General features: G+C 38.1%; 1 protein-coding gene across 3 annotated transcripts; it reads right to left on the bottom strand.

Annotated features, from left to right (window-relative positions):
* Nucleotides 1-1,941: 1,941 nt before the first annotated feature.
* ago2 (argonaute RISC catalytic component 2) lies at nt 1,942-25,978 on the bottom strand. Of its 3 annotated transcripts, XM_053612857.1 has the most exons (20): nt 25,211-25,975; nt 22,188-22,371; nt 21,985-22,105; nt 21,616-21,797; nt 20,480-20,616; nt 20,264-20,398; nt 20,085-20,172; nt 18,537-18,684; nt 18,328-18,447; nt 18,100-18,222; nt 17,862-17,995; nt 17,376-17,560; nt 17,091-17,250; nt 16,873-16,963; nt 15,066-15,260; nt 14,849-14,983; nt 14,661-14,762; nt 14,138-14,337; nt 13,588-13,740; nt 1,942-2,446 (listed from the first exon to the last, which is right to left on the bottom strand). In XM_053612857.1, exons 1-19 carry the CDS (start codon nt 25,233-25,235, stop codon nt 13,632-13,634), a joined length of 2,574 nt encoding a protein of 857 aa, XP_053468832.1. In that variant the 5' UTR covers nt 25,236-25,975; the 3' UTR covers nt 1,942-2,446; nt 13,588-13,631. The 3 variants fall into 3 exon arrangements, with proteins under 3 accessions (XP_053468832.1, XP_053468833.1, XP_053468831.1); XM_053612858.1 differs by lacking the exon at nt 1,942-2,446 and having other exon boundaries at nt 4,283-13,740; nt 22,188-22,368; nt 25,211-25,978; XM_053612856.1 differs by lacking the exon at nt 1,942-2,446 and having other exon boundaries at nt 4,283-13,740.
* Nucleotides 25,979-26,483: the final 505 nt, after the last annotated feature.

Raw genomic sequence — 26,483 nt, 5'->3', positions numbered from 1 at the left:
GCTAACATTACAGTGCATCTGGAAAGTATTCACAGCGCTTCACTTTTTCCACATTTTGTTATGTTACAGCCTTATTCTAAACTGGATTAAATTCATTATTTTCCTCAAAATTCTACAAACAACACCCCATAATGACAACGTGAAAGAAGTTTGTTTGAAATCTTTGCAAATGTATTAAAAATAAAAAACAAAAAAAGCACAAAGCACGCTGTGAATACTTTCCGGATGCACTGTAGCTAACTTAGCTAGCTGGCTGGTTAATTGCTAGTAAACTAGCCCAAATGTGTTCAATTTCACTGCTTTTCATTAACATTAGCAGGTTTTTTAGCTGTTGACTAGCTAAACATTAGCCTTTGTTTGTCTCAGGTGGATACAAGTGTGATTTCTATGAGTTTGATTTTTATGGTCATATAACACCCAAGGTTTTCTACATCACTAATATTAGCTAAGCTAGCTAAACAATATCTGGGCTCCATGTCATCTTCTAATCTTGGACATTAAAGGTCCAGAACTGTAAAAATACAACAAACACCAATCAATACAATAGGAATCAGACATCCACGAGGAAGTAATCATTTATAAATGGTATTTGTGATTTTTCAGGAGCACTTCACGAACAAAATGAAACAAAATGGCAGCTGATTTGAAAACATAAAGTCTGGGTTTTGTAGCAATTGTAATGTAAAAATGTAAAGATAGAGAACTGGACCTTTATAGCTTACTGTTTTAGACACTTTGCCTGAAGCTACTTTTTAATACTGGAATCTGGACATGTTTTTGGAGTTGAGCTGTTCAAACAGTAAGAGAGCAGGATGGAAAATCAAAGTCTCTTAACTGGATGACTTGATGCTTTTATGAGGCCTGTCTGTGGTTTCTATTATAAGCACACATTTTACCGTTGATTCATGTCTGGATGAAGAACGAATGTAAAGAATGTCACATGCCAAAGGACACCCGGACAGGAGGATGATGTCACGTCATCTGGTAAAGTTGTTTTTTTTTTACTATGCAGTTTTAAAAGTTATGCATTTTACATAAATATGTGTGGTTTAGTACAATATGTATTCTGTCAAAGTGCAGGACTGAATCTAGACACCGTAGATGGTAAACTGTGCATATATATGTGCATGACATCTACAAACTAAGCTAGTTAGGAGGCATCATCTAATTGGGGGGGGGGGGCTTGGGCCAAAATCATTCTTTGAAAATCTTTCATAAAATGTTATAAATAATCTAAGGAAACATTTTTATTGAACTTTTGTTTAGCATTTTAAATGAGTTCAAAAATGTATTTTATTATATCAAGTGATTGCATATCACTTTGTTTGCACATTCTGTAGACACAGTTTTTCGCAGATTGGTGAACCACTGCCTCGCTAAGATACTGTTTTTATACCCAATCATGGCACTGTCCTGTTGCCATTTAACATAATTAAATGTAAAATGTTCCTGCAGCTGTTTCTTTTTAGTAACACTTACTTTTCCAGCCTTTTGTTGCCCCGTCCCCAATTTTTTGAGACGTGTTGCTGCCGTCAAATTTAAAATGACCTTATTTTTAAATTATTTCCTCAGTTTAAACATTTGATGTTTTCTACTGTGAATAAAACATGGTTTTATGAGATTTGCAAATCAATGCATTCTGTTTTTAAATACATTTTACACAGCGTCCCAACTTTTTTGGAATTGGGGTTGTAATTAAAACCCATTTTATTGAGGTGGAATTTTATAGCTGATTATTTAACCAGATTTACAGAGCAGCACCTTTACTGCTGTTGCTGTGAGTCGTTTACACCAACATTTCTTTTCTAGGATAAATACAAAGACCATTTGTGCAGCATTTTTTTTAACTTAAGCAGTGTTTATTTATTCATCTTTTACTTATTTCCGTTACTGGTGGGTGGGTCGGTGTGACAGAGGGACAACCTGAAAGAGAAAAGGAGAATCGTGTTACTCTATGTGTGTGTGTGTGTGTGTTTTATAGGTACAGTACAGATTTGAGATATTTTTATATAACAATAATTCTCAAACCTTTTATCTTGTTATATAATATTATTGTAAAACTGTATTACATTGCACTATTCTAGATCATATTACTGCATCCAAAAGAAATGTCTCTCCACATGTGCTTTGTTTAGTAGGAAGCTCCCTAGGTAGTGGGCAACAAGACCATTCTGAAAGACGTTAAAAGGACGGCTGTGAGTCACGCTGTGACTGGACCCTGTGTGTCCCCTTGTGCTGACTCTGCCGGGGGGTTGGTAGGCCGGCTGCTCCCCGTCCTCTGCTCTGTCCGGGCGAGGTAAGGCTTGCGCTCCTCTCTGCTCTTAGACAGAGCTACATACACTGGCTTCCTGCCCAACATCTTCCCATTCATTCTTTTAATGGCCTCCATGGCTTCCATAGTATATGAATAGCCAAATCGTTTGGAGCAGCTGTTCTCCATCATCACCTGTAGGGGACAGCGAGGAGTTACAGAAAGCAAAGAATGAGCATTACACGCACACTAAAACCTCAACATGTTAGTATCAGGGTACTGCTATTGCACCTCCCCCTAGTCCATACAGAAGTTTTCCAAATATTGATATATCACTATGTAACTCATTACTGAGCAGAGTTTTGGCTTGTTGTTTCTTGAATACTCTGCTCGTTGTCCCTCGTAGTAGTTACACCTAAATATTTTACAGAATTTTTGATAGGTTGTATTATACAAGGAGCTGAAGACACAGCCATGAATTGCTATTAACTCACATTTGTTTATATTTAAATATAAAGCAGATGCTCTAGAGAAAATTCCTACCAAATGAATAGCCTTTTTAATTTTCTATCGACTCTTAAAAAAAAAAAAAAAAAAAAAAGTGCAGTTTCATCAGCTAATTACCTACTTCCAATCTGTTTAGCGAATACACTTAGCTTCTCAACATTACTGTCCTTATTAATCAAAATGGCAAGCATTTCTGCCGGCAAAATAAATAAGAAAGGGGAAATAGGACATCCTTGTCTTATTCCAGGTAAAAAAAAAAAAAAAAGTCTCTGGGATGTTCCATGTGTCAGGGAGATAGAGCTGTTCATATTTATGTATAACATTTTTATAAAGGATAAATAAGTTTTTTTTCCAAAGCCATATTTGCAAGTGACTGGAAAATGACAACATGCTCAGTTGCATCAAACACTTTTTTAAAATCCAGGTTTTGGGGCGCTAACACTGATCTTGCATACCCCTCAGCAAACGTGCAGTTGCTCCCCTGGTTGCAATATAATGTGCTCAAGAGACTCCACATCATCGGTGTTTATTTTGTGAATGTTGTTTAGTGGTTAAGCAGCTTGTTATGTCCAACAGAATGATCTCAGTAAACAGGAATGAAAGCAGAATCTGGCAAAACAGATGGTTAGAATAGGGGAACACGCCCCCAGGGTAAAATGTCTGCGCTTCCTCCATCAACCCCTGTACTTTTTTTTTTTTTTTTCCTCTCCACACGAGGGCGGTAATAAAGCCAAACACTTACGGAGTGGAAAAGCTCTAGAACAGTGAAAAATTTTATTTAGTGTAATCTGGGCTATTATGTTAATAGTAATATATGTATTTAAATCAAGTTGTACATGTAATATTTTACGTAGATTATATGTTGAGGAATTTGTCTAGACGTAAGAATATTATCATTTAAGAGACAACATAGACGCCGCAAGAAGGAACAAAGAGGTACGTTAAAAAAAAATTTGACTCGGCTTTGCCATCTCTGAAGTTCTCCAGATTTGTGTGCGCGTGAAAAGTTTAGATCACTGAAGTGTTTTTCTGGCCAATATAGAAACTCTTTAAAACAGGGTGGTTGTTCTGTTTGACTAGGAAAACTGTTAGACAGTAATGGTGCAAATACAGTAGTTATAGAGGGAGTTTGATAACAGCCTGCTAACTTAAAAGGTAACAGTGTGGAAAAGGTAACTTAACTTAAAGGTGCAATGTGTAATATGTTTCTGGACCTGTAATAATCATAGAATTTTAAAAGACACCCTAGTATTTGGTTAAGAACATCAACTGTAGTATATCTGACTATTTAATCATTTTAGGCCATTTCTTTTTAAACCTTTTCATTTTTAAAAATGGGCTGGAAATTGGCTCCGCCCCCCGGGTGAAACTGAGCTGCTCAGGTCTGCCCCATTGTGTCCACAAAAGGTCATTTAAGAAGCCTGTGTGAGAAGAGGCGAGGTTGGTTTGAAAGTCTCGTCATTGTTTATATCGCTACTCTAATTCACCTCACAGAGAGCAGAGGGCTCTAAAATAATAATAATAAAAAAAGGCTCCTCTGAGCACTCATGACATTTCACACAAGTTGCTCCCATGATCATTCTTTTTCCTGCATGAGTTGGAGATTAATTTGTTGTGCCGCTACAAAAGATTGGATATACAGTTCCTGTTTATTCTCCCTTACAGTTTGTTGGCTTGCACGCGAACCTGCTCATGGTCTTCCTATCCAGATGTTTTTATTTGATATATTACACGCAAATTCTTCCTCACAGTTTGCCCATCCTCCCCCAACATTTATAAACTTAAGGAAGGACGTCGCATGTCTACGCTGCTCCTGACATCTAAACAGCACACAAAATCAAGATTTTAGGAGACATAAAGCAAGTGAGGGGAACTCAAGTTTATTAAATCAATGCCATATACAGTCAAGCAAAAAAGTCAACTATATTAAATGATATTCACATTATATTCTATCAGGGTTTACAGCATATATTGAGCTTGCAATCATAATAAAAGCATAAATGGAGGAGAAAAAAAAAAAAAAAAATCTCAAAGCTCACACTTTACATAATAAAATAACAAAAAGACACAGAGCTTAGCGGCAAGTCCAAATACAAGAATGAGATAGAAAAGCTCTCAACAGGAATGACAGTAAATTCAATCTGGCAGGTGCTTAAGTAGGAATTTAAAAAAAAGAAAGAAATGTTTGAAACGAGGGGGAGATTTGAGCCTGCGAGGCAGTGCCACTGGAATGCCTTCCTAAAAACTTTGGTCATTTTTATGGCTTAGATGAACATGGGAAAACACGTTTGACACGCAGCCTCAGCCGGAACGTCCTGGAGTTTTCAGAAGAGATATTAATGGAAGATGATCATAACTATCTATTTACTATCTAGCATATCCAGGACACTCGTACATTCCCAGGAGGTAGATTTATGGCAAAAAAAACAAACAAACTAGTACATGATAGGCAGTGATGTAGAACAATGCAGGATTTGCATGGTCTGGTTAATAGTGCACCTTTTAAGGCCAGATACACTGTATGATGTTTTAGCCATAAATACAGTTCCAGGGCTACTTTAAGACAAGCGAGTGAGTACAGGGCAGAGATTCAGTAGCAGATATAGCCCTTAAACGGCAATACCTGAGTCAGTAGTCTTTTAGGACTACGTCTAATTAGTTGCCATTTGCGATGTCCTCTGAAGGTAAATGCCGGATTAGTATGAAACCAACAGGAATGGTGAAAAAAAAAAAAAATTGATACAGAATGCTTTTTTTTTGTTTGTTTGTTTTTCCAAAAATGTAATACCCTATGTACTCTACAACACATATCTTTCACCCAAATAAAAAGCCAATGTAAATACTGTTGTTAAAGAGACACATTAATCAAACCAAAACACATTTTAGAAAGGTGTACGCACTGCCTTGCATGCACATCTGACCTCTCTGTAGGGAAAACTGTATTACTGTATGTACGAGAGACAGTGAGGTTCACAAAAGAAAAGAAAATAAATGAAGTTGATGCAGCATATATCAGGCTTCTGAGGTACTTCATGTCTACGCACATTTTAGAAAAGTCACTTTTTTTTTTCTTTAATAAAAAAAAAAAAAAAAAAAATCCTATTATAGCAGAATATACCTCGTCTTAATTTTCTTTTAATTTCTCTGCCCAATTTTAAACAGGGCTTCTTTTTTTTTTTCTTTTCTTTTTTACTGATTAGAAAGTGCAATACACAAATACTGATCATTCTATGCAGCATTCACTCAAGGTTACGTGAGTCATTCATGTATAAATTCTTTGATGTGACAATGAATTTCATCAAATTAAAAATAATTATCACCAAATATAAATACAGGAGATGACAGATGCTGATGCGCACACACACACACACACACACACACAAACAAAACACACAACATGGATGTCTAGCTCAACAAAAATAATCAAGAATATTGATTTTATTTTCAAACCCTTTGTACCTTTTTGATCTTGAACCAACGGAAACAGGCCAGTGTATCAGTAGAGCGTATTTTGCAAACACATTTCATTCTTAATTTAACTGTAAATTCCCTTTGTAAAACGTTGCAAGGTAAAAATTACACGCAAAACTATTTGAAATAGCTTATTCTCAACCTGCTTACACTTGCTGTGGAGCTTTCACCAAAAAGACCCTTGTTTTGTTTATTGCAATACTGAACATTTCTCAAAAAGAAGAATCGTGGCCAATGCAAGCATTCAGACAGCGCGGTGTGGACAAGCTGGTTTGTTAGAAAGCATGCTGCCAAACTTGGACTGACATTTAAAAAGAAAAAAAAAAAAGAAGAAGAAAAAAAAGGGAAAAAGTACAACACGCTAGTATTTTTGGATGTTGCAAATTTGCCTTTCTGTAGTATTGCAAACGCAGAGCAGTGCTGACTGGGACGACTGGAAGCCAATACGTGATCCTAAATACGGCACGTCACTACGGATGATTATCATCTCACAACCATACCAAATCTAACTGCATTCAGATGCCACTCTGTGAGTAACCACAATCACCTAAAGGAAATAAACCATGATGCACTCTGTAGACATGAGTAATGATGCAATTATTGCTCTGTGTTCACTCACAAGAAACTAGCAATTACAGATGGGCGATATGGCAAAAATATTAAATCACAAAACTTAAAAACATCTTTGCGATACACGATATATTTTGCTAACAAAGCAAAACTAAAAATAAACCAATTAGTACAAAAAATGTTTTGTCCAGTCAGTTGCTTTATACAGTAAGTTATAAAAGCAGTGGCACCTGATGATAATGACGAAACTCATCATCAAGAACAGCGTATCATCATGTTTATCGTGATTATGACACAAGATCATCTCGTCATACCGCTCGGCCCTATTAGCAACCTATCCTTGTGCTGCGTCTATTCCAAACTACCACAGAAGGCGATATTGTTTCCTAATGAGAATATCTTGAAACAAACTTAAGTGATTAATCTATTATGACTAGTTTTTTTTTTTTCTCCAAACGCTGGTTTACAGTCCACAGAAAGTCCTTTCACAATTTGGTCCGCTATATTTTTTTGTTTGACAGGTTGTCCTCATCTAGACGACAATAAAAAAAGAATCTTTTCTGAAAAAGCTAAATCTAAAATGCAGTATTGGCTTGGTTTGTTTGGTCACTATTATTATTCGTCATGTACTATAGAAATTATATATACACTCACCGTCCACTTTATCAGGAACACCTGTACATTCATGCAGTTATCAGCCAATCGTGTGGCAGAAGCACAATGCAAAAAATAAAAAAAAACACAATTCATGCAGGTACAGGTCAAGAGCATCAGTTAAGGTTCACGTTAAACATCGGAATGGTGAAAAGGCGTGATCTCTGCGACATTAATCGTGGCATGGATGTTGGTACTAGATGGGCTGGTTTGAGTATTTCAGAAACAGTTGATCTGGGATTTTCTCAGACAGCAGTCTCTGTAGAGTTTACACTGAAATGGCATGATAAACAAACAAACAAACAAACAAACAATCCAGTGTGCAGACGGTCTGCAGGATGAAAAACCTTGTTGATGAGCGAATCACCAGACTGGTCTGAGCTACAGGAAGTTTATAATAATTCAAATGATCACTCTTTACAACCGTGGTGAGCAGGAAAGCATAGCAGAACACACAACACATCAAACCTTGAGGTGGGTGAGCTACAACAGAAGACGACCACGTCAGGTTCCACTCCTGTCGACCAAGCATAAGAATCTGAGGCAATCATGAGTACAGGCTCTGAGCACCCAAACTAGATCGTTGAAGACTGGAAATAGACTAGGTGCTCTTCAGCTGTCCAGTTTGGGTGATTCTGTGCCCATTTTTGTGCATACTGAGATACTTTTCTGCTCACCACACTTGTAAAGAGTGATTATTTGAGATTCTATATCCTTCCTGGCAGCTTGAACCAATCTGGCCATTTTCCATCGACCGCTCTTATCCACAAGGCGTTTCCAGCCAGAGAACTGGCGCTCACGCGATGTCTTTTTGTTTTTCCACACCGTTCTGTGTAAACTCTAGACTGTTATGTGTGAAAAATCCCAGATCGTCAACTTTTTTCTGAACTCGAACCAGCCCATCTGGTACCAACATCCACGCCACAGGTAAAGAGATTACAGAGATCACACTTTTTCTTCATTCTAACATTTGATGTGAACATTAACTTAAGCTCTTAACCTGTATCTGCATGATGTTCTGCATTGCACTACTGACACAGTATTATGCATGAATGCACAGGTGTTCCTAATAGGTACAGATGTGTGTATAGATAGACAGAGAGATCGATAGATAGGAGGGAGGGGAAGAGAGAGAGAGAGAGAGAGAGAGAGAGAGAGAGAGAGAGAGAGAGAGAGAGAAGGTTAGCACCCTAAACTGTTCTGAGGTAGTTATCAAAATTGGTATAAAAAGCCAGGTTATTAAGCTAGTGCTCTTTTTTATTTTTATGTCACTTATCAACAAGAGACATTGCTGATTTTTTAGTAAAAATCATTTTAGAATGCACACCTGTAAATATTCAGATGGCGTAAAATGGCATTGGCAAAAATGTCTATTACATAATTTATTTGTGCACATAGTGACTTTCCGAATTTCCTAGGGGATGATGGGCAATGATTGGAGCCAAGATGCTTAGTTCGAAATGAGAACCTAGGTATCAGGCTATAATTTGAAACATTGGTAGTATGGAATTGAATGCTATCAGAAATGATACAATGAACTAAAATATAAAACACAAACACCACAATATTGCCCTAAATATAAACAATTTTTACAGTGTAGCACCTCAAACACAAGCAAAAGAAGGATTTGTCCATATGTCAGTAATAATTGCCCAAACACAAATGTTAACTTGGTCACACACATCTGAAATGCATCAGATATACATGTACGTGTATTATTTATGCCATTAAGTATCTTCATATACACTATAGTCTTATTTTCATGAGACTTTGCTTAACCTATTCAGATACAAGCAAAAGTTAGAGTGCAAAGTTAGAGAAATGTTAATCCATTAGAGAGCATTATTTAAAATGCACAATTCCTCTAACTGAAATTCATTCGACTCTTGCTGGTCCGGGGTAAATATCAGATCTGTAAAATCCTGGCTATACATTTAGAAAAACAGTTGATAGTTTAGTGATTCACGTACGTGGTTGATTTTCTCTAGAAGTTGAACTTCGTTAATAGGGATACTTTAATTTGGTAGACATTCTCTTGGATTTGCCAAACGAGGGTACCTCTGCATTGCAATATCAAAACACCACCATGCTGGTTCTCATTCAACTTCTTCAGGTTATCACAAAATGCTGATATGTGCTATATGTTCGTGCTGTGCATAGACAAAAGGATTCATTTAAAACCATCAAATTTCATCACAATCCAGCATTACATTGTCATTTGTTTTGGATTACACTGGACATCATGAAACTTCTGCAGGGAAAAGAAAAAAAAAAAAAGAAGAAAAAAAAAAAATCTTGAACACAAAATGCCAGTTTCATATTTTGTAAGATCACTCCATTACATTTAAGACATTATATAAAACCAGTCCTAATGTCTTTGAAAGAATGAAGTTTAAATTCAAAATCAGACTTACTTACAAATCACCAGGATCACTGTAAAACTAAACAAATTTGAGCATAAGATGAATGGCTCGGAACCATAATCAGTTTTTGCATAGTTACTCAAATGTCAGGACGTATTATCTATGTGTAGCTTCAGATTCTGCACCAGTGTGCGTGTATGCACATGCACCAAAATGTACAACCACCTCAAAAACAACTGGAGTATCCACTAGCGTTTATGGTGATTGAAGAGGACAACCAACATTCTAATCTTTCCAACAATAACCCAGTCCACACTGATTCATATAGTGCAAAAACACCTCAATCATACATTTTCTTTTATTACATAAGAATTGCATATGCTTAAGAGTTCTGACAATCTAAGGTGCTGGCTTTAAAAGGTAAAATACTAAAAACTCAGGTAAAGTAAAAGCTCTGATCACTGTCATATTTACAAGACAAAGTGAACTGCATCATTGAAAACCAATAAAAAGGAAGATGAAATTGAAAAACATGGGGGGGGAGGGGGGGGGGAACAGGTTTAAATTGTTCACTTCGGGTTATTTCCTAAGCTAAGAGAGACATATTTAGCTCTAAAGATGAGGAAAATCTGAATGGAAAATGACAACATATTTTGTTCCAAATTAGCAGCCAGTGGGGTAAAGAATGTATGAATGTACAACGTGAATGCGTTGCTTGGCCGAACATGACCGTATTCACTTCCACAAAAGATTGACAATAGATAACGTTCTTTCTAATCCATTTGGTGAATTTCAATTTAACCATACGAAGGGGTACTTCAAAGCTCTGAATCTTTAGCACTTTATTATTATTTAAAAAAAAAAAAAAAAAAAATATGGCAGTTAATGTAAAAGATTTAAAATGGCACCAAGAACAGCCTCTGAACAGATACGCCTTTTGGTCATTTCTAAGCTAAGTGACACTATAAGATGCCCAGAAACTTTCAGAGAAAGAATTTATTCTAACGCCACCACTTGTGTAATTATGAAGAAATGACTAATGCAGTGATGTTACCATTATATTTAAAAACAGGCAACAAGAGGTAGGACATCAAGCCATTTCCAAACAATTACTAATAGTACATGTCCAATGCCCTTCAAAGTGCATCTGCAAGTTTAGAGACCAGCATCAAATCTGAAAAATAACCAAGTCAAGTATTCGAGACTGAGAACTAAAAATGCCCCTGCAACACAGTTCAAAGGAAGCTAAAGAAACTCAACCCTAAGAATCAGTTCCGTGGTTGATGATTTTTTTTTTTTTTACCGTGATCTGATGGTAAATAAAATATTTGTTTCAGGAAAATGTTTAGCACCAATAATTCATTGTGCTTCAGTTACTGTAGGATAACAGTATGCTTAAATATTTGTAATCTTTCTTGGCTAACAGGACTAACTGAAAGTTGTATCTAATTGTCTACTATAATAAAAATATAACATTCTATAGGCTAATACTGCTACAACAGGAAGAGGGTTTTTGCCTATGCACTCTATTAAAGCTTAAAATTACTACAATACACATTATCTAAAATCATTATATACACAAAACACACTAAAATCTCTTGGCTATAAATGCATAGGTATAAAAGTTTAAAAATGTTCAGCTCTAGGTTAATTAAAGTTAAAAGTGAAACATGGGGAAGCTAACCAACGTTCCAATAAGATTTGCATTTATACCAGGAATAAAAAAAAAATAAAATAAAATAATTGCCTACAATAGCAGTTAAATTTTAACGAATTGTTGAATCATTTGCGAATATACCTCACAATCTCAAAAGCCTTTAATAAAAACTAAAACCACTCGCCTATTGGATGAACCCAATGACACTACAAAGCTCTTGAGAAGAGCTCCAGCACCAGAGCCGCGAAAGAGTTACACAATACGAGTACTCAAATTTAGAATCAATAGAATGGTCAAAAACCTTCTACGGTAAAGGCTATTGCGTTATCACTGACATTTGGGCAAAAAATAAGGTGCTTAACACATCCGAGTGTAATGTGGCTGACTAGATATCTATAACCAACAAACACGTTCCCATAACCCTCAAGACCTTCCTACCATTAAGGCCATGGTTCCATGAGCCATCAGTCTGTGTATACAAATCTAAACAAACAATATGCAGATCACCATCTTGGACATAATTAGATACATAAAAAAATAAGAATAATTAAAAAAAATATATATATAGCAATCTGTCCTTTACATCATGATTCATGCACCACTACAACAGTGTATGAGGCTGACAGAATCACAAGACACTTAAAGTAATACTCCAGGGTTTGTTAAACCTTAGCTCTATCCACTGCATCTCTAGTGCACAGGCAATTATCACAGAAAATGATCGCAGACTTCTTTGCGCACTAAGAAAAGATAAGAAAACTCATTTACTCAAAACTTTTTTATAAAGAGAGGCCTGAGGGAAGTTGGGGCGTGGTAACAGTAATATGAAACAACTTTATCTCTTTAATTGTTTTTTTTTGTAAATTCCTCAGTCAGGTATTTATAAATTGGACTTTAAACCTAAACACTACATAATTTGTCTTTTAGCAGATGGGACGAAATTTCAGACACAAACACGCGAGATCATAAAATCCTAAGTAAAGTGTAAGTGACCAGAATTTGTTTTTACCCTACTGCCCCAGTGTTGGAAAGTGGAATAAAAATGACATAAGGAAATATTTGATGCCTGTCTCACCAAAGGGTTAATTCTGATTGTGTGTTATATAGTCAGGTATTGTAAATGGTTACGGTAATACAACAGCTGCCTTTAGATGTCCATTATAAGGAAGTTTCACAGAAACAGGCTTTCCAATCTTCTCTCAGGATAGAGAAAAAGTCGTTATTATAAAGTAGTAATCAGTAATACACTACAGAAGCAGTAGATAGATATTAGTCTGAAAACAATGGAGTGATCCTTTAAGAAAGCAAAGCTTCAGGTCGGACGTGTGGTAGAAATAAAATAAAAAAATAATCAGCAGTACATAAGAGACTAATCTCTCACACAAGATATTAGTACTTCTCTTTACAGTCTAAATTTGATAGCCTAACAGATAATAATGTTGGGGAAAATAAAATGGAAACCAGGGCTGAAAAAGGATAACTCACTAACAGGTTTGGATCAAGAAAGGGTGCTGGTCTCAGGAACCAGTCCTGTATGAACTAGAATTCCCTCTTCAGACCCAGACAGCTGATTGTCAAAACACTCCTCTCATGCTGAGAGAACTACAAATTTCTGTCTGATTAAGCTTCCACTGTCCCAAATAACTGTTCCAAGTGTCCTTATTATAATATAAAGATTTGGTTTCCAATATAAAGCACAATCTGTCAGTTGTTACTCAAGAAACCAACTTAATCAACTACGGTAGAGTGACTGAGTTGAGGACTAACAAAAAGACAACACTGACAGATTTGTTAGTAATGTGAAAGAAACATAAAAAGAACAGTAAGTACTCGTGTCCTGAAGTCGTGTCCTTCTGGGTCAGTGCTGATAGAAGTTTCACAAATATGTCAAAAATTTCTATTCCATCAGCCTTGGCATAATCATAATGTTATTAATAATATAAACCCCAAAGCAAAGTCAGAATTGTCAGTGTAAAGGCATAGAACGAATGGACAAAAAAAATGTTTTCTTGAAGCTCAAATAAATACAGAGACCTTGAATGTGTGAAATGTTGCCAGTTAACTATGTGCACATCTGGAGGCCCCCCAAGATGAATGGGGCATGTTAAACATACAGACACATGGTGTTTGAGGATATGAGACTCATCTCTGGCCAGGCTCAGGCGAAGTACATGGTGCGCAGTGTGTCCTGGTGGATCTGAACAGCTTTAGCCAGGGCCTGCTGGTCTCGACCATTACTTTGGCCTGATGTGTGGCTGCCTTCAGCACTGCCAAGAGACATCATAGACACAAGCAGACAAATCAATATCCCCAACACACACGGCATGGCCAAAAGTATGCGGACACCTCACCAATCACACCCACGTGCTTTCTGAACATACCCTTCCAGATATAGTCTCTCCTTTGCTGGCGTAACAACCATTATAATAAGCATTAATCAAGTCAGGCACAAAACTAACACTTGCTTATCTGTAAACTTGACCAATTTTACAATTCATAATTTTAACATCTAATCAGCTGCTTACAATCGGACATAAAATTGTAATGAAAACCCATATCTTATAAAATCATATAGTGAACATGATATCCTGTATTCGTTAAATCAACCAGTCCTATACCAAAGAATGAAAAAGTCCATGACAATAAGACCTCGGGGTTGCATACCTGTCATGTTCCTTGTCTACTAGGTGGTAGCGTGCTCGGAATGCCACAAGGTGAGCATAGTAGGCAGGCGCAGGAATGGAGACAGAGCGGGTGCAGCGCACGTAGGTGTGGCACAGCTGGTATGTGAGTACCTGCAGCTCATCTGAAGTGAAGTGGTTGTCGTCCCACAGCACATGGTAGTGAGAAGGCCTGCTGGTACCCTGTGGAAGCGTTGTGGAAGGGTTCATTCATGTAAGCAAGGTATTGCAGAAACCTGCTGCAAAATCACTCAAATTTCAATATTTTACTTATTTTACTTGTGTATGAATTTAGCATGCAGGTAACATTTTTATTAAAATAATAATAATAATAATAATTTTAGAAGCAGAAACAAATGCAGGAGCACAGTTAAACTGCAATTTCAAACAGATGGAACTGTTTTGCAGTTTTCATACTCTTCCTGCAACCTAGGCAACCGTGTCTGATGCCTAGGTAATAGAAATGACCTGCAAGTACAATTTCAAACATCCTAGGAGGTTAGTACCTGAATACCAGCATGGCTGCAAAGGTAAAAGTCAAATTCTGACGGATGAGTGATTTTTGTGTCGACTGTGGTGCCAGCAGGGATGTTCCCACTCTTTCCAACCTAAAACAAACAGAACCAATAAGGTACCCAAAAGCACATCTCAAGAACTGCAATACATAAGATGTAACGTTACTGAAATAACTAACCCTCTCGTTCCTGTCCATACAGAAAAGCCTGGTATGGTGTCTCTTCTGGACTACTACAAAAGTGATGCCTGGCTGGTAGTCCTTCTCTAGCTTTATACAGGCCTCACGGATCGCCAGTAACTCATGTTGCAGAACCTTGAGAAAACCAAGAGTCAATACACGACTACAAAATGGAAAGGTTTTAAAGGAAAATGTCCCGTATAGGTCAATGGTTTACCTGATTGAATTGACCTTCTGAAATGCCATCTCTGTAGTAGATAATACGTGTGGGTTTGAAGCGGGTTGACTTGTAGAACTGGATAAGCAGTTCTCTCACCATTGTTGCCAAGTCTTGAATGATGTCTTGGCGGTGCTGCTGAACCCGCACTGTGGCACAGTATCGGCTTGGGTGGGCATCCATGCTACCAACCACCTAAAACCAGACAGGAACTTACTTAGCCAAATGAGGATTAATCCTGTATAACAGAAGGTTGGTAAACTACAGGTTTATAGGTGTGTATTTGTTCAAATATAGCATTGCTTCTTTAGAAACAACTAAAACAGAAACTTATATGGCAGACACTCCCAATACATGGATTTATAAAACGTGTGTAATTGTGGGAATGGTGAAGTTTTCGGTGAGAAGATAGTTATTTGGCATTTACGGCAGAGTCCATGGTGTCCACGCTCTGTAATAGTCAGATGTAAACTTGATCCTTTTGGTTTTCAACATTGGAAAGATTTGATGCAGTTTTTCCTCTAACACGACACATGTATTTTTTGTTTTGTTTTATTAACTTCACAGGTTGCTGCCACAACATTAAATGTAACTGTAACTGGATAAAAAAGCATTTGAAAAAGAATTAAAATTGTTAACACGGGCAAATTGTTGCCATACATGAAGAATAAAACACTTTGGGACACAATGTTACATGAAAATCAATTTTGACATCACCCCAGCCAATCATCTCAGGAAAGTTATCAATGATTATTCAATAATTATTAGAGATGCACCGATGTTTTGACCAATAATCGGTATTGGCCGATAAAGGCAATTTTACTACAACACTATCGGCCAATAGTTTAGAAACATCCAATATTCAGGGCCGATTATATCCTGTCAATCAAAAGAGGGTGGGAAAACACATCGATTTTGTGTTGTGTGTAAAGATGATGTCTCTTGTGTGGAATGACCACAAAACTGCAGTTTGTAAGCTCTGCACTGCTAACATTTTACACCGGACGCTGCAGTAGTGAAGCGGGAGTTTCAGCGTCTAAATTTTTTTTTTTGCCGCGCTGCTCGAGCTGAATTAAAAGCACCAGTACACCGTTCAAAGATTTAAATGAAAATGAGTTGACAAAAAGGTGTAATTAATATATATACACAAGTAAATATATCTTACAGAAAATTTTTTGTAAAGTGTATATTTCATATCCAGTAAATGTTAATATATACAAGAGTTTATATTATATATTACCAGTTTCATGTTCAATGATAAAATACAAATGATTTTGTTTGTGGTGAGTGAATGTGAGACTAACAGGAGGTTTGTTTTTTTTTTTAGAATTTTTTAGAATTAATTCTGTTAATATGAATTAATATTCAATAAATTAAGAAATCTTAATTTAATCCTCCGAATTGAGTTCATGTGTTAATGTTAATCTGAGTAATGTGTTTTCTGTTTAGGAGATCAGTTACTGTGAAACAACTTGTTGAAATGGAGAGAAAAAAGTTTATTTGCATTTCTTTCAGAATTGTGGAATTAATTATTATTAATTTAAAAGAAGACATAAAAGGCAGAACCACCAACCTATCGGCTGAGAAATTTAGTATCGGTGCATCTCTAATAATTATTCAGATGTGTACATTTACAATCTCTCTAACAACGAACTTATTTTGCAGGTAGTCATGCAACATGCTATAAAAGCTAAGACCTGTTTTGAGTAAATCTGACTTCTGAGCAGAGCCAAGTGGACTCACAAATCTTCGTATCATTCCCCCCCCCCCCAAAATTGGACTTTTTGCAGCGTCGATTTTAACTTACTGCAGCAATGGAGGGTTTCTTTCCATCTCCTGCTGGAGGATGAGTCACATCTGCCCCCAGGAAAATTACAGGCTGCTGGAAAACCAAGGGCCTGGAGTGCAAAGCATCAAAGCTTTATTTCAGAAAAAAAAACCCTACTCCAAACTTCCACCATCAACACATCAAACTAAACATTCTGCTGATGTAAGCATCTTCCTTAAGACCTAAACTGCGCTCACCTTCCCTGTGGAAGCAGAATGTTGTTGACTCCACCCAGTTTAACGTTGATCTTCAGACAGAGATTAGACAGTGTTTGTGGAGTGGTTTTCTGGACGTTCTTCACCTGGACACACTGAGTGGCCATTCCTAAAACTGTGTCCCCGACACGCTTCACCTCCGCTTTGAGAACACGAGACACAGAAACCAGGTTATAAAACGTGGGCACGCAGTAACATCAGCCATCAAAATCTGTGTCATAGATAGAAATACAGTTGTGCATAGAGTAAGTGTAGAGATTAACTCACCATAGACAGGTGTCTTCCCTGGAAGAATGACCACGACCAGTTGCAGGCCTTGGTAGGTGTACTTCAGGTGCTTAAACATGGGTTCCACACTGTCAGCTCCCTGAGCATACTTACAAAAGCAGGGCTGACCTTGAATAGGCATGCCTGCGTCACGAGAAATCTTGCGCAGCTGGTCTGTAAATGCTCTACAAAGAATGCAGAACCAAAAGCAATAAAGACATTTACAATGACGTTTACAGGCAGAATAGTTTTAGACAGCTGAGCAATCTTAATCATAAAGGGTTTTGTGCAAGGACCCAATCGTGGCTCTCTAACAGTACTGGGATATTGAACTCATTAATCTTCTAGTCACTAGCACAGAATGTTAACCTCTGCCCCAAGCTTCAGATCCTACACTGACAGAATCTCTTCATTTGAAACTGCAAGCAAGTTGTAAACAAGGTACTATAAAGTGAAACACTGACGTAGAAGCAAACAGGGACTTACTTTAATAAGAGCTCAGTACATTGCCTTTGTGGAGCAAAGCAAGCGATGGCCCAAACCTTGATCTCTATCCCAGTGTGGAACTGCTTGTTTCTCATATCCCATACACCTTGGATTGGGGTAGCTATTGCCTTGTTCTGATAAAAGATGGACATAATCAATAAGCTATATACTTGTACATCACTTATCACACACTTATGTCTTTAGGAGGAAAAAAAAGGAAAACAAAAGTAGCTTGTACCCGTCCTCCATAGAGAATAGATGGTGCCTGGAGGACTCGGCCATTCACTTCAGTCATTTCATCTCTTACCATGACCCCAAACTCACGTACATAAGGGTCACTATTAAAGTTGGCACTTCTCATCTGTAACACACACAAATCCAAAAAAGCTTTCAATAAAATTACAGGTCAAGGCAATTCACCAGCTATACATCTGACAACAAATCCACAGCAGAGAGATGAACTGACCAATTTGCTAATTTCGTCCTGGCGGTCAGGCGCTGACCGGGCTGTGGCGCGAATCATAGTGGAGGTCTGATTGTCTGTCAGTTTCTTGATGCATCGCTGTCCAGCCACTATGTTACAAACCTAGGACAAACCGAGGTGAAGTCAGTCGAAAAGGACATCAAAATAGGTATTAAGAAGTTCTCCTTAAATTACAATATACGTTGATTAACCTCAAGAGGCAGGTAAGTGTGCTTTTGTTCCTGTCCGACTTGTAAACATGGGAGATGAGGATATCGAAGTATCAGTTTGTATTTATCTTTGAAGTACTGTGCCACAGTGCATTCGATGGTTTGCCCACTCTCCTGCTGTAAGGGAAACCTGTGGCAGAGCAGAGGGGGGAAGAAAAAAAAAAAAAAGTGCTTACGGTCAAAAGCCTCAAGATACTAAATTTGAGGGCCCGATTTACACGTCGGCAAATAAAGTAAACGTGTGCTAGTGTTACATTTGACAAAGCAGTCAGTCATGTCACTGTGTAATAACACACTGCATGTCACGTTCACTTTTCAGGGTCAAATTGCTTCCTCACGGCACCGTGTCTGAACCGCTCTAGGGTTCATTTCGAACCAGAATGAGACAACCCTGCTCAGAACATTGGTGTCACCTGTGTGTGATTGCCATATTCTCACCTGCCCAAATAAGAGGGAAAACACTAGTTCAGTTCAAACTGACTAAATACGGCATATCGTCACTGTCAGGCAGAAACCCTGTATGTCCAAAACCGTTACTTTTCAGGAAACGGTGGGGAAAAAAAACCCTGTATTTTTAAAATAATTTAACACTGCGTCATCAAAGTTGATATTGTGGCTTTATATACAGTCAGACACTTGTGCATGTCGTTATATTATTAACATTTTACCAAAAGCAAGCTCAAATGGACTTACAAGTTTTTTGACCAGCAGGCTTTAAGACAATATTGGCTATGACAAGACGGCACATGCTAGATTAAACTCACTCCAACCTGCCGTGGTTTTCCTGCGCTCTTCTCTGCTCCTGTATGTCTCAGACCTCAAATACATTAAACGTTAGCCGTTATAGACAAAGTGCTTCTTGAGTAAAGAAAACAACGCGCTTATTTAGACATCCAGAGCTTTATTTGCCCTTGCATTGCAAACAAGCAGAGGTTGTCTCGAAAAACACGGCCAATTGAGTGCAGCAACTACTAACAACTCTGACGCAATACTACTGCCTACTGGAGCTATGAGGATTTGCCTGACAGTTTTAGGATCCAGTCGAGTTACGAGATTTATTCACAAGCTCATAGGAATAATTTTCATTGGTTAAATATTGGACAACCCACAGACAGACGTAAAGGGCGATCAATAACGTTGATTTATGGAAAAAAAAATAGTGACGAAATATACAGATACGAGGTTTCTGCCTGACAGCGACGATATGTTGACAATACACTTGCGCAACTCAATTTGGATATTCAAATCCAGTTTGTGTGTTCGTTTGAAGAACTGAATTAACCTGTTTGGATCGATTACAATCAGTAGGCCTACATCTGGTGTGAGCGATCTTATTGTGCATTTGTACAGCAGTGTATGACATACAGGGCTCAGATCAAAACATTACCACTTCAGATCCCTTTCTACAAGTGAGCCCGCTGAAGGACTGAGTAGTCCCAACACTGTAGAAAATTATGAGTGATGTTGCTCGCATTATTAAACCCCAAGCATGAACATTAATTAGCAGAATATATGAAAAAGAGCTCTTACGTCTGGTGGCTGGCTGGTCTCCTGGTTACATTACAAACTCTGTATTTCCTCTTCATCTGCCCGCAGTGTGTGATCTCTACTTTCAGACCTGCAGGATGCACAAAGCACGGTAAGGTCAAGGTTCTAATGTGGAGCTCTAAACGCAGCAACCATCAGCAAGATTTGCAAGATGCACTTACCCTTTATCTCCTTAGTGAACTTGACTCTTTGGGAATCTGTTAAAGGCTTCTGTTGTTCATCGATGCTTTTAAAATCCAAAACCTCACACATAAACTCAATCACTGGTTGGGCTTTGTAGAACGCCGTAGCCGATACTAATAAAACAAATCCAGACGTTTACATGCCTACGTTCACGTAAGGAAAAAATCTATGAAAACGGTGCTGACTGGCCATACCATCAATGTTAAGCATCATTTTCCAAAGAGATGGGCGAACAGACTGGTGGAAGCCAAACCAGACTTCCCTTCCTCCACCAAGAGGGTTGGAGCAGCCTTCAGAAGGTGTGAAGAATGAGCGGCCAACAGGTGTGTACCTGGGGTGAAGACATAAACAGAGTGTGTTTATGTTAATTCATCGGCATTAATACAGTTACTGATGAGAATAATGTGTCTGCATGAGTCACTCAATCAAACTTCTTTTAGCAGTGTCACTACAAGTATTAAAGCAATTTGTTAAATTACATTTCTTAATGCAAATAAAAAAGATTTTTAATCCCAGATTTGACGTTTTTCCTCAGTTGGTTGGCACAATTAGTGACACAAAATTATTGGCTTGTAATGAGCCAATCTCAAGTCTATAGCTTTACTGCTAAATGCTTATTTAGGAGTTTTATTGTACACACAGTTGTCCTCAATCAATCTGTCTTTTTTTGATTGAGAGATGAACATAAATTACTCCTCCTCTATCAGCTTAAGTTTGTGTATGTGTGAAGAAAAAGGCAAGACACCAGATTAACAGGGTACATTTGCTGAATAATCACAGTACTTGTGCAAAATGTGGGGAACTTTATTGGATTTTTTTCCCCCTCTTAAATCCAAAAAAGGTTTCAATCTGATCTAAGATACCATAGTATGCTGTTTCAATGGCTACTCGAATAATCTGGTAACTGATGACATTAGATAATGATCGGATTATTAGTGTGTATGTAAACGCACTCGTAGAACAATCATCTCATGATATCGTTAAGACGAACATATCCAGAGGCTGAGTTGCAGAATTACATTATTAGATGACCAAACAGTGCCCTCTTGTGGTGATCAGTAAAGGCACACTGCTGAAAGAAAGTTAGAATTGCAAATTACAAATATACTCCTAAAGCGTTGAATTACACAATGCAGGAAAAATACCATAGAAAAGTGCTAATACCATAGAAACTGCTATAAATTAAGAATATAACATGTTTCAGTAAACCACGAGAGACTCTGAGAAGTCTGATTTAATTACTCGGGTGGGGAATGGCTGGACCGTTAAACCGAAACATGCGCTTTAAATTTCTGATTTTATCCTTAGAGATAATAATATATCAACTGACCTCATGGAGGGCAAATGTCTCATGACCACATCTAGAGCTTGAATGGTCTCAAAAGGGATGCTTGGCAGCCGTCCAGACAGTGCTTCGTGAAGAGCTTGCAGACTAACACATGAAACCCACTTTATGGCCACTTTAAAGCTCCTGTCTTTCCCCTCACCAGGGATCGTCACCTCCAGCTCCACCTAGGACAAAATTACATATGCTCATTTGGTTTTACTCTGGTGGCTATAATGATTCTTACAAATGTACTTTTATGTCCAGTCACATTGCTTGATGCTGATATTTCAGTCCAAAATCACTTTCACAACGAAAGAGACAAATAATGAAAGCACTCAAACTTAAAACTATTCACATTAGAAAGTCACTAACCTTGTCTCTCCCTATGGGTAAGGGCATTGCTGTGTATAAATTCTTCCTCCCGTCATACACAGGCTTTCGGTCACCAAAGATCTGTGTTTTAAAGTGCTGGACCATGTGCTCAACAATTTCACTGGAAAACAAAAGGTCTGTTTAGATACAAAACTCACTGACATTGTCTAACGTAGAGGTGTGACTCAAGAACTCGGAGTTACCGGTTGACCCTCCGTGGGCACTTCTCAGGTTTGATGTCGATGTCGTAATGGTACACCTCCAGTTTGGGGATCTCCATCTCAAAGAAATTGGCCTGCAGTTTGATTGTCCTACCATTGGTGCCAAAGTCTGGCCTCTGGGGTGGTTTGAACACATACTCTTGTGGTGGAGGAGTCAGAGGAGCTGCTGTAGTGAACAGATAAGAATTGTGAGCTGTATGCTCAATTATTCATGTTTTATAATAATGTTTAAGGACCAGCTTTATTGGCGCGTTGATTACCAATTGATAACCCTTCCATTGTTTGACCGTTGCTCTTTAGGAGACAGTTTGTATTTATAAGAAAATATAATGAGAAAATATTACAAATCATAAAATGACACAGTAATACATTTCAGACAGTGATCATGCAAAAATGTCATATCAATAAAACAGACCACCCTTACACAAGTCGAGTGCAAAATCAAAAAAGGCATTTTATGTCAAACGGAATCTCATCAAACATGCTTACGCTGTGCAGGCATATACATAAGACACGAAGCAGGGTTTTGTGTGTGTGTGTGTGTGTGTAAAACGCAGACTTAAACAAGAAGTCTAAATAAGGAATAAAACATGCTTGTGTGCTAATACAGGAAAATAATGAATGAAAATTAACAGTGTGATGCGATATGAAATTGATTCTTTTCTTATAACAGAATGTCCCAAAGTGTTTTACTCTTCTTACATCACAGTAATTTGCTAACAATTACATGCTTTCCAATTTTATTAAAGAACAGCATGCTATACTTTATATCAATTTACAGTTAGATTTAAAGGAAGGTCCACAGAACAAGTCAGTTCTTGTCATCACTTACGTTATAGCAGCTGCAAAGTTTTTACCACTTTTTGTAAACCCGTTTCGCCTCTCTTTATGTAACATAACAATATAACATAACATAACAGCATGTTTGAAGAAATGAAATAACACTGTTTATTAGTTACACAGTGAGAGAGAGAAAGAAAGAGAAGATTGAAATCTTACTGTCATTCCTACCATGTCAAATGTACCGACGAGCTTAACAGACCCGTGTCTATTCTATAATACTCAGAAATGCTCGGCAGGCATTAGTTTATCAAACCCAGAAACATGACACGTTTGGAAGATAGTCACGCGTGTCAAACTGGATCTTAACCTGATCAGCGCTGCAGACTTTCTCCTCGACGCTTTATCTAAAGACCACAGAAACAGCTCAAAAGTCTAGCAATCTACCCCACCTAGACCACATCCAACATGCGCGCTTACAAAGTCAGAAGAACTCGCACAACTCAAGTTTGTGAAAAGATATGAAAGTGAAGGTTAAGGATGTGGTTTGTACTAATAAAAAAAAAATACAAAAAAAAAACCCCTCTTAATTCATATAAAATTAAATGATATCCGATGATATCGTCCTCACCGTTCAGTTATATATATGTGAAAAAGTTATCAAAACAACAGGCTGCAACAGCACCTCGCTCTGTTTCAAACATTCAAAGGCTTATGTTTAGAAATATAAATGACCCAAAAATCAGAAATCTGTATCGTTTGAACCAGTAGTCATCAACCAGTGGTCCGGATGTGGACCCATTTCAGCAGCTCGACCCAAACACTCAAAAATTATTGCAGCAGAATTGATCAACGCACTGAAAAATTGCTGTATTTATATCCATGTGTATATGCAGCTATCCGTTCCTTCAAACACGAAGCGTTTTGTTGTCTGTAGCAGATCGTGTGTTACAGTTTATCCAGTAACATGTATTCGTTTTTAATTACTTACCTGAATGCCAGCTTATTAAGAAAGGAAGGTGTTTTCACAGACTTTTATAGGTTATTTTATTTTATTTACCCTCTCTGGCCTGATTAGGTACGTGACAGAGGGGGGGGGGACCATAATGTCCGGCAGATTGGACAGATTATGCACTTATTCTCCTCTCCGATTTCAAATCAGACGTCTGATCTGTTCAGAGATCAGAACTGGAAATGTGAAATGCCACAATGAAACAAAATAACGCCATTTCATACCCATGATGTTGTGAACTAATAAATATTGGTTACGTGTTAAAAGGTAAAGCCATGTTAGTTTCTTACCTGGAGCTTTGTAAACAAGGATTTTTTTTTTTTACAACTGGCCCTTCATAAATATAATAATTTGAACATTAATCTGTCATTCCGAGTATGGATTTTCATTCAAGTATGTGAATCCGAGACCAATATCCTAGATGACCCTTAATAGCAGCAAGATCCTCATCTTCTATGAAAAATACTACTAATAATAAAAACACTAATAACTAATAATAAGTGAGGCTCATCCAGGAAGATGAAGGAGTTATTTAACACCATCAAGAGCTTGCCTGAAGTCTTTCTCGCCTCATAAATCTCACCTCCTTCCTTCACTAGCTGGTCTGCTAACACCAGTACTCAATGATTAAACTCGGTCATATTTCCAACGACTTTTACTGAAGATGTTTTACCGGTAAAGTTAAACACTGGGCTTCTTAAGATCATTCCAGAAGCGCCAAATAATTAAAGCGAGGAACAGTTTGGTTGTGGGAAACACACAGCTAGCTTAACTACTGTTGCTACACTGGAGAGGAGATTACCTAGCAGCAGGAGGTTACAGCTAGTTAGCTTTTATGTTGTTATTTTTAAACGAGATAACTATTTCTACACACATGCTAATTCAAATAAAACAGCTCAGCTAGCAAGCAACTCGGACAAGTTTGTAAGCTAGCTACTTAGCAACATCCACTTGAAAGACTCCTTTAGCTTGCTAACGATAACATAGCGAGCTCCACAAACATGCGGGGTTTTAAAAAAAAACAACCAAAAAAACACACCAAAGGAACTCGCCATTTATTAACGTTACACAATCCTGCTTTTAGGTTCATTGAATGAACACATTCACTGGTCAGGTGTTTTGATAGCTAATGAATACAGACGTCCCAGTTAGCATAACAATTACAAACTAGCTAGCTGTTAGCCAGTGCGCTCGCGCTGTAGCGGTTACTCACCACTCGCTGCTCCGCTCGAGAACATTTCGGCCGTTGTGTTGCAGACCCTGCCGAGCGCGCGCAGATTATTTCGGCTTTTCGAATGTCGCGAGGTGCATCCGCGAGCAGGGGAGCGAACTTATCGGCTACACAGCCCGTTTTCACAAAGAAAACAACGTTTCAGACAAGAGTGCAACTACAAGACCGAGAGAGAAATCCCCACTCCCATCCCCCGTCACAACACGACCTGCTGTGTACTCGACAAATGTGAAACCAACAATTTCCCACCCGTATTCATATAAACCCCGCCTCGACCATTCACATAAGTTGGCCGTCCCAAGATGTCGTCCGTTCATACACGTCAACAACGGCGCCATCTTGGTAGGGGCAACTTTTCATCCATCCATCCATCCATCCATTTTCTATACAGTTTATCCTATTGGGTCGTGGGGAACCTGGAGCCTATCCCAGGGAGTATGGGGCACAAGGCGGGGTACACCCTGGACGGGGTGCCAATCCATCGCAGGGCACAATTACATACACACTCACGCACCCATTCATACGCTAGGGACACATTGGACATGCCAATGAGCCTATCATGCATGTCTTTGGACTGGGGGAGGAAACTGGAGTACCCGGAGGAAACCCACAAAGCACAGGGAGAACATGCAAACCCCGCGCACACACAGGGCATCGGCGGGAATCGAACCCCCAACCCTGGAGGATCATCAGCTAACATTTCCTCAAAAAAAGGATTTTGTCTACATAATTGCTGTGACCTTATGAGAAAATGTTACCAGCATATGCTGATAATGTAAATTGTCAGAACCCTAAAATATTTAAGTTTATGGTATTTGACAGACACCCTTATCCAGAGCAATTTACATTGAACTCATTCATATACTTCAGCAATTGAGGGTTAAGGGTCTTGCTCAAGGGCCCAACAATAGCACCTTGGCAGTGCTGGGGGTTGAACTCATGACCTTTGGAGCAGTAGATTTACACCTTAACCACTGAGCTACTACTACCCCACTGTACAAGTGTTGTGCATAACGGATCTAATAGGCTAACTGCTATGATAATTATTTTAATAAGCTTCGAATAGATTTAAGTTCTTTAATATCTTTGTCCAAGACTGGCTGGTCTTTTCATTGACTTTTCACTGTATGTACAGTCTATAGGTCGAATGATTTAAATAGCATTTATCCCACAGACTGATATTGACGGTTGCCATAGATTTACGGTTTACGGTTTAATTTGGAACATTTATTCTAATATATCTGAAAATATAACG

The sequence above is a fragment of the Ictalurus furcatus genome, chromosome 24 (assembly GCF_023375685.1).
Source record: "Ictalurus furcatus strain D&B chromosome 24, Billie_1.0, whole genome shotgun sequence".
Taxonomy (NCBI): Eukaryota; Metazoa; Chordata; class Actinopteri; order Siluriformes; family Ictaluridae; genus Ictalurus; species Ictalurus furcatus.
Note: the sequence above shows the minus strand (reverse complement) of the source record. Positions and strands in the feature narration are given on the sequence as shown.

Excerpts from the sequence above, each read along its gene's own strand:
- ago2 (XM_053612857.1), bottom strand. The coding sequence starts at position 25,235 with ATGTTCTCGAGCGGAGCAGCGAGTG. Across the intron at positions 20,173-20,263 it reads GTTCACTAAGGAGATAAAGG|GTCTGAAAGTAGAGATCACA; the intron begins GTAAGTGCATCT and ends TGCATCCTGCAG. Across the intron at positions 18,223-18,327 it reads AGGACGAAATTAGCAAATTG|ATGAGAAGTGCCAACTTTAA; the intron begins GTCAGTTCATCT and ends TGTGTGTTACAG.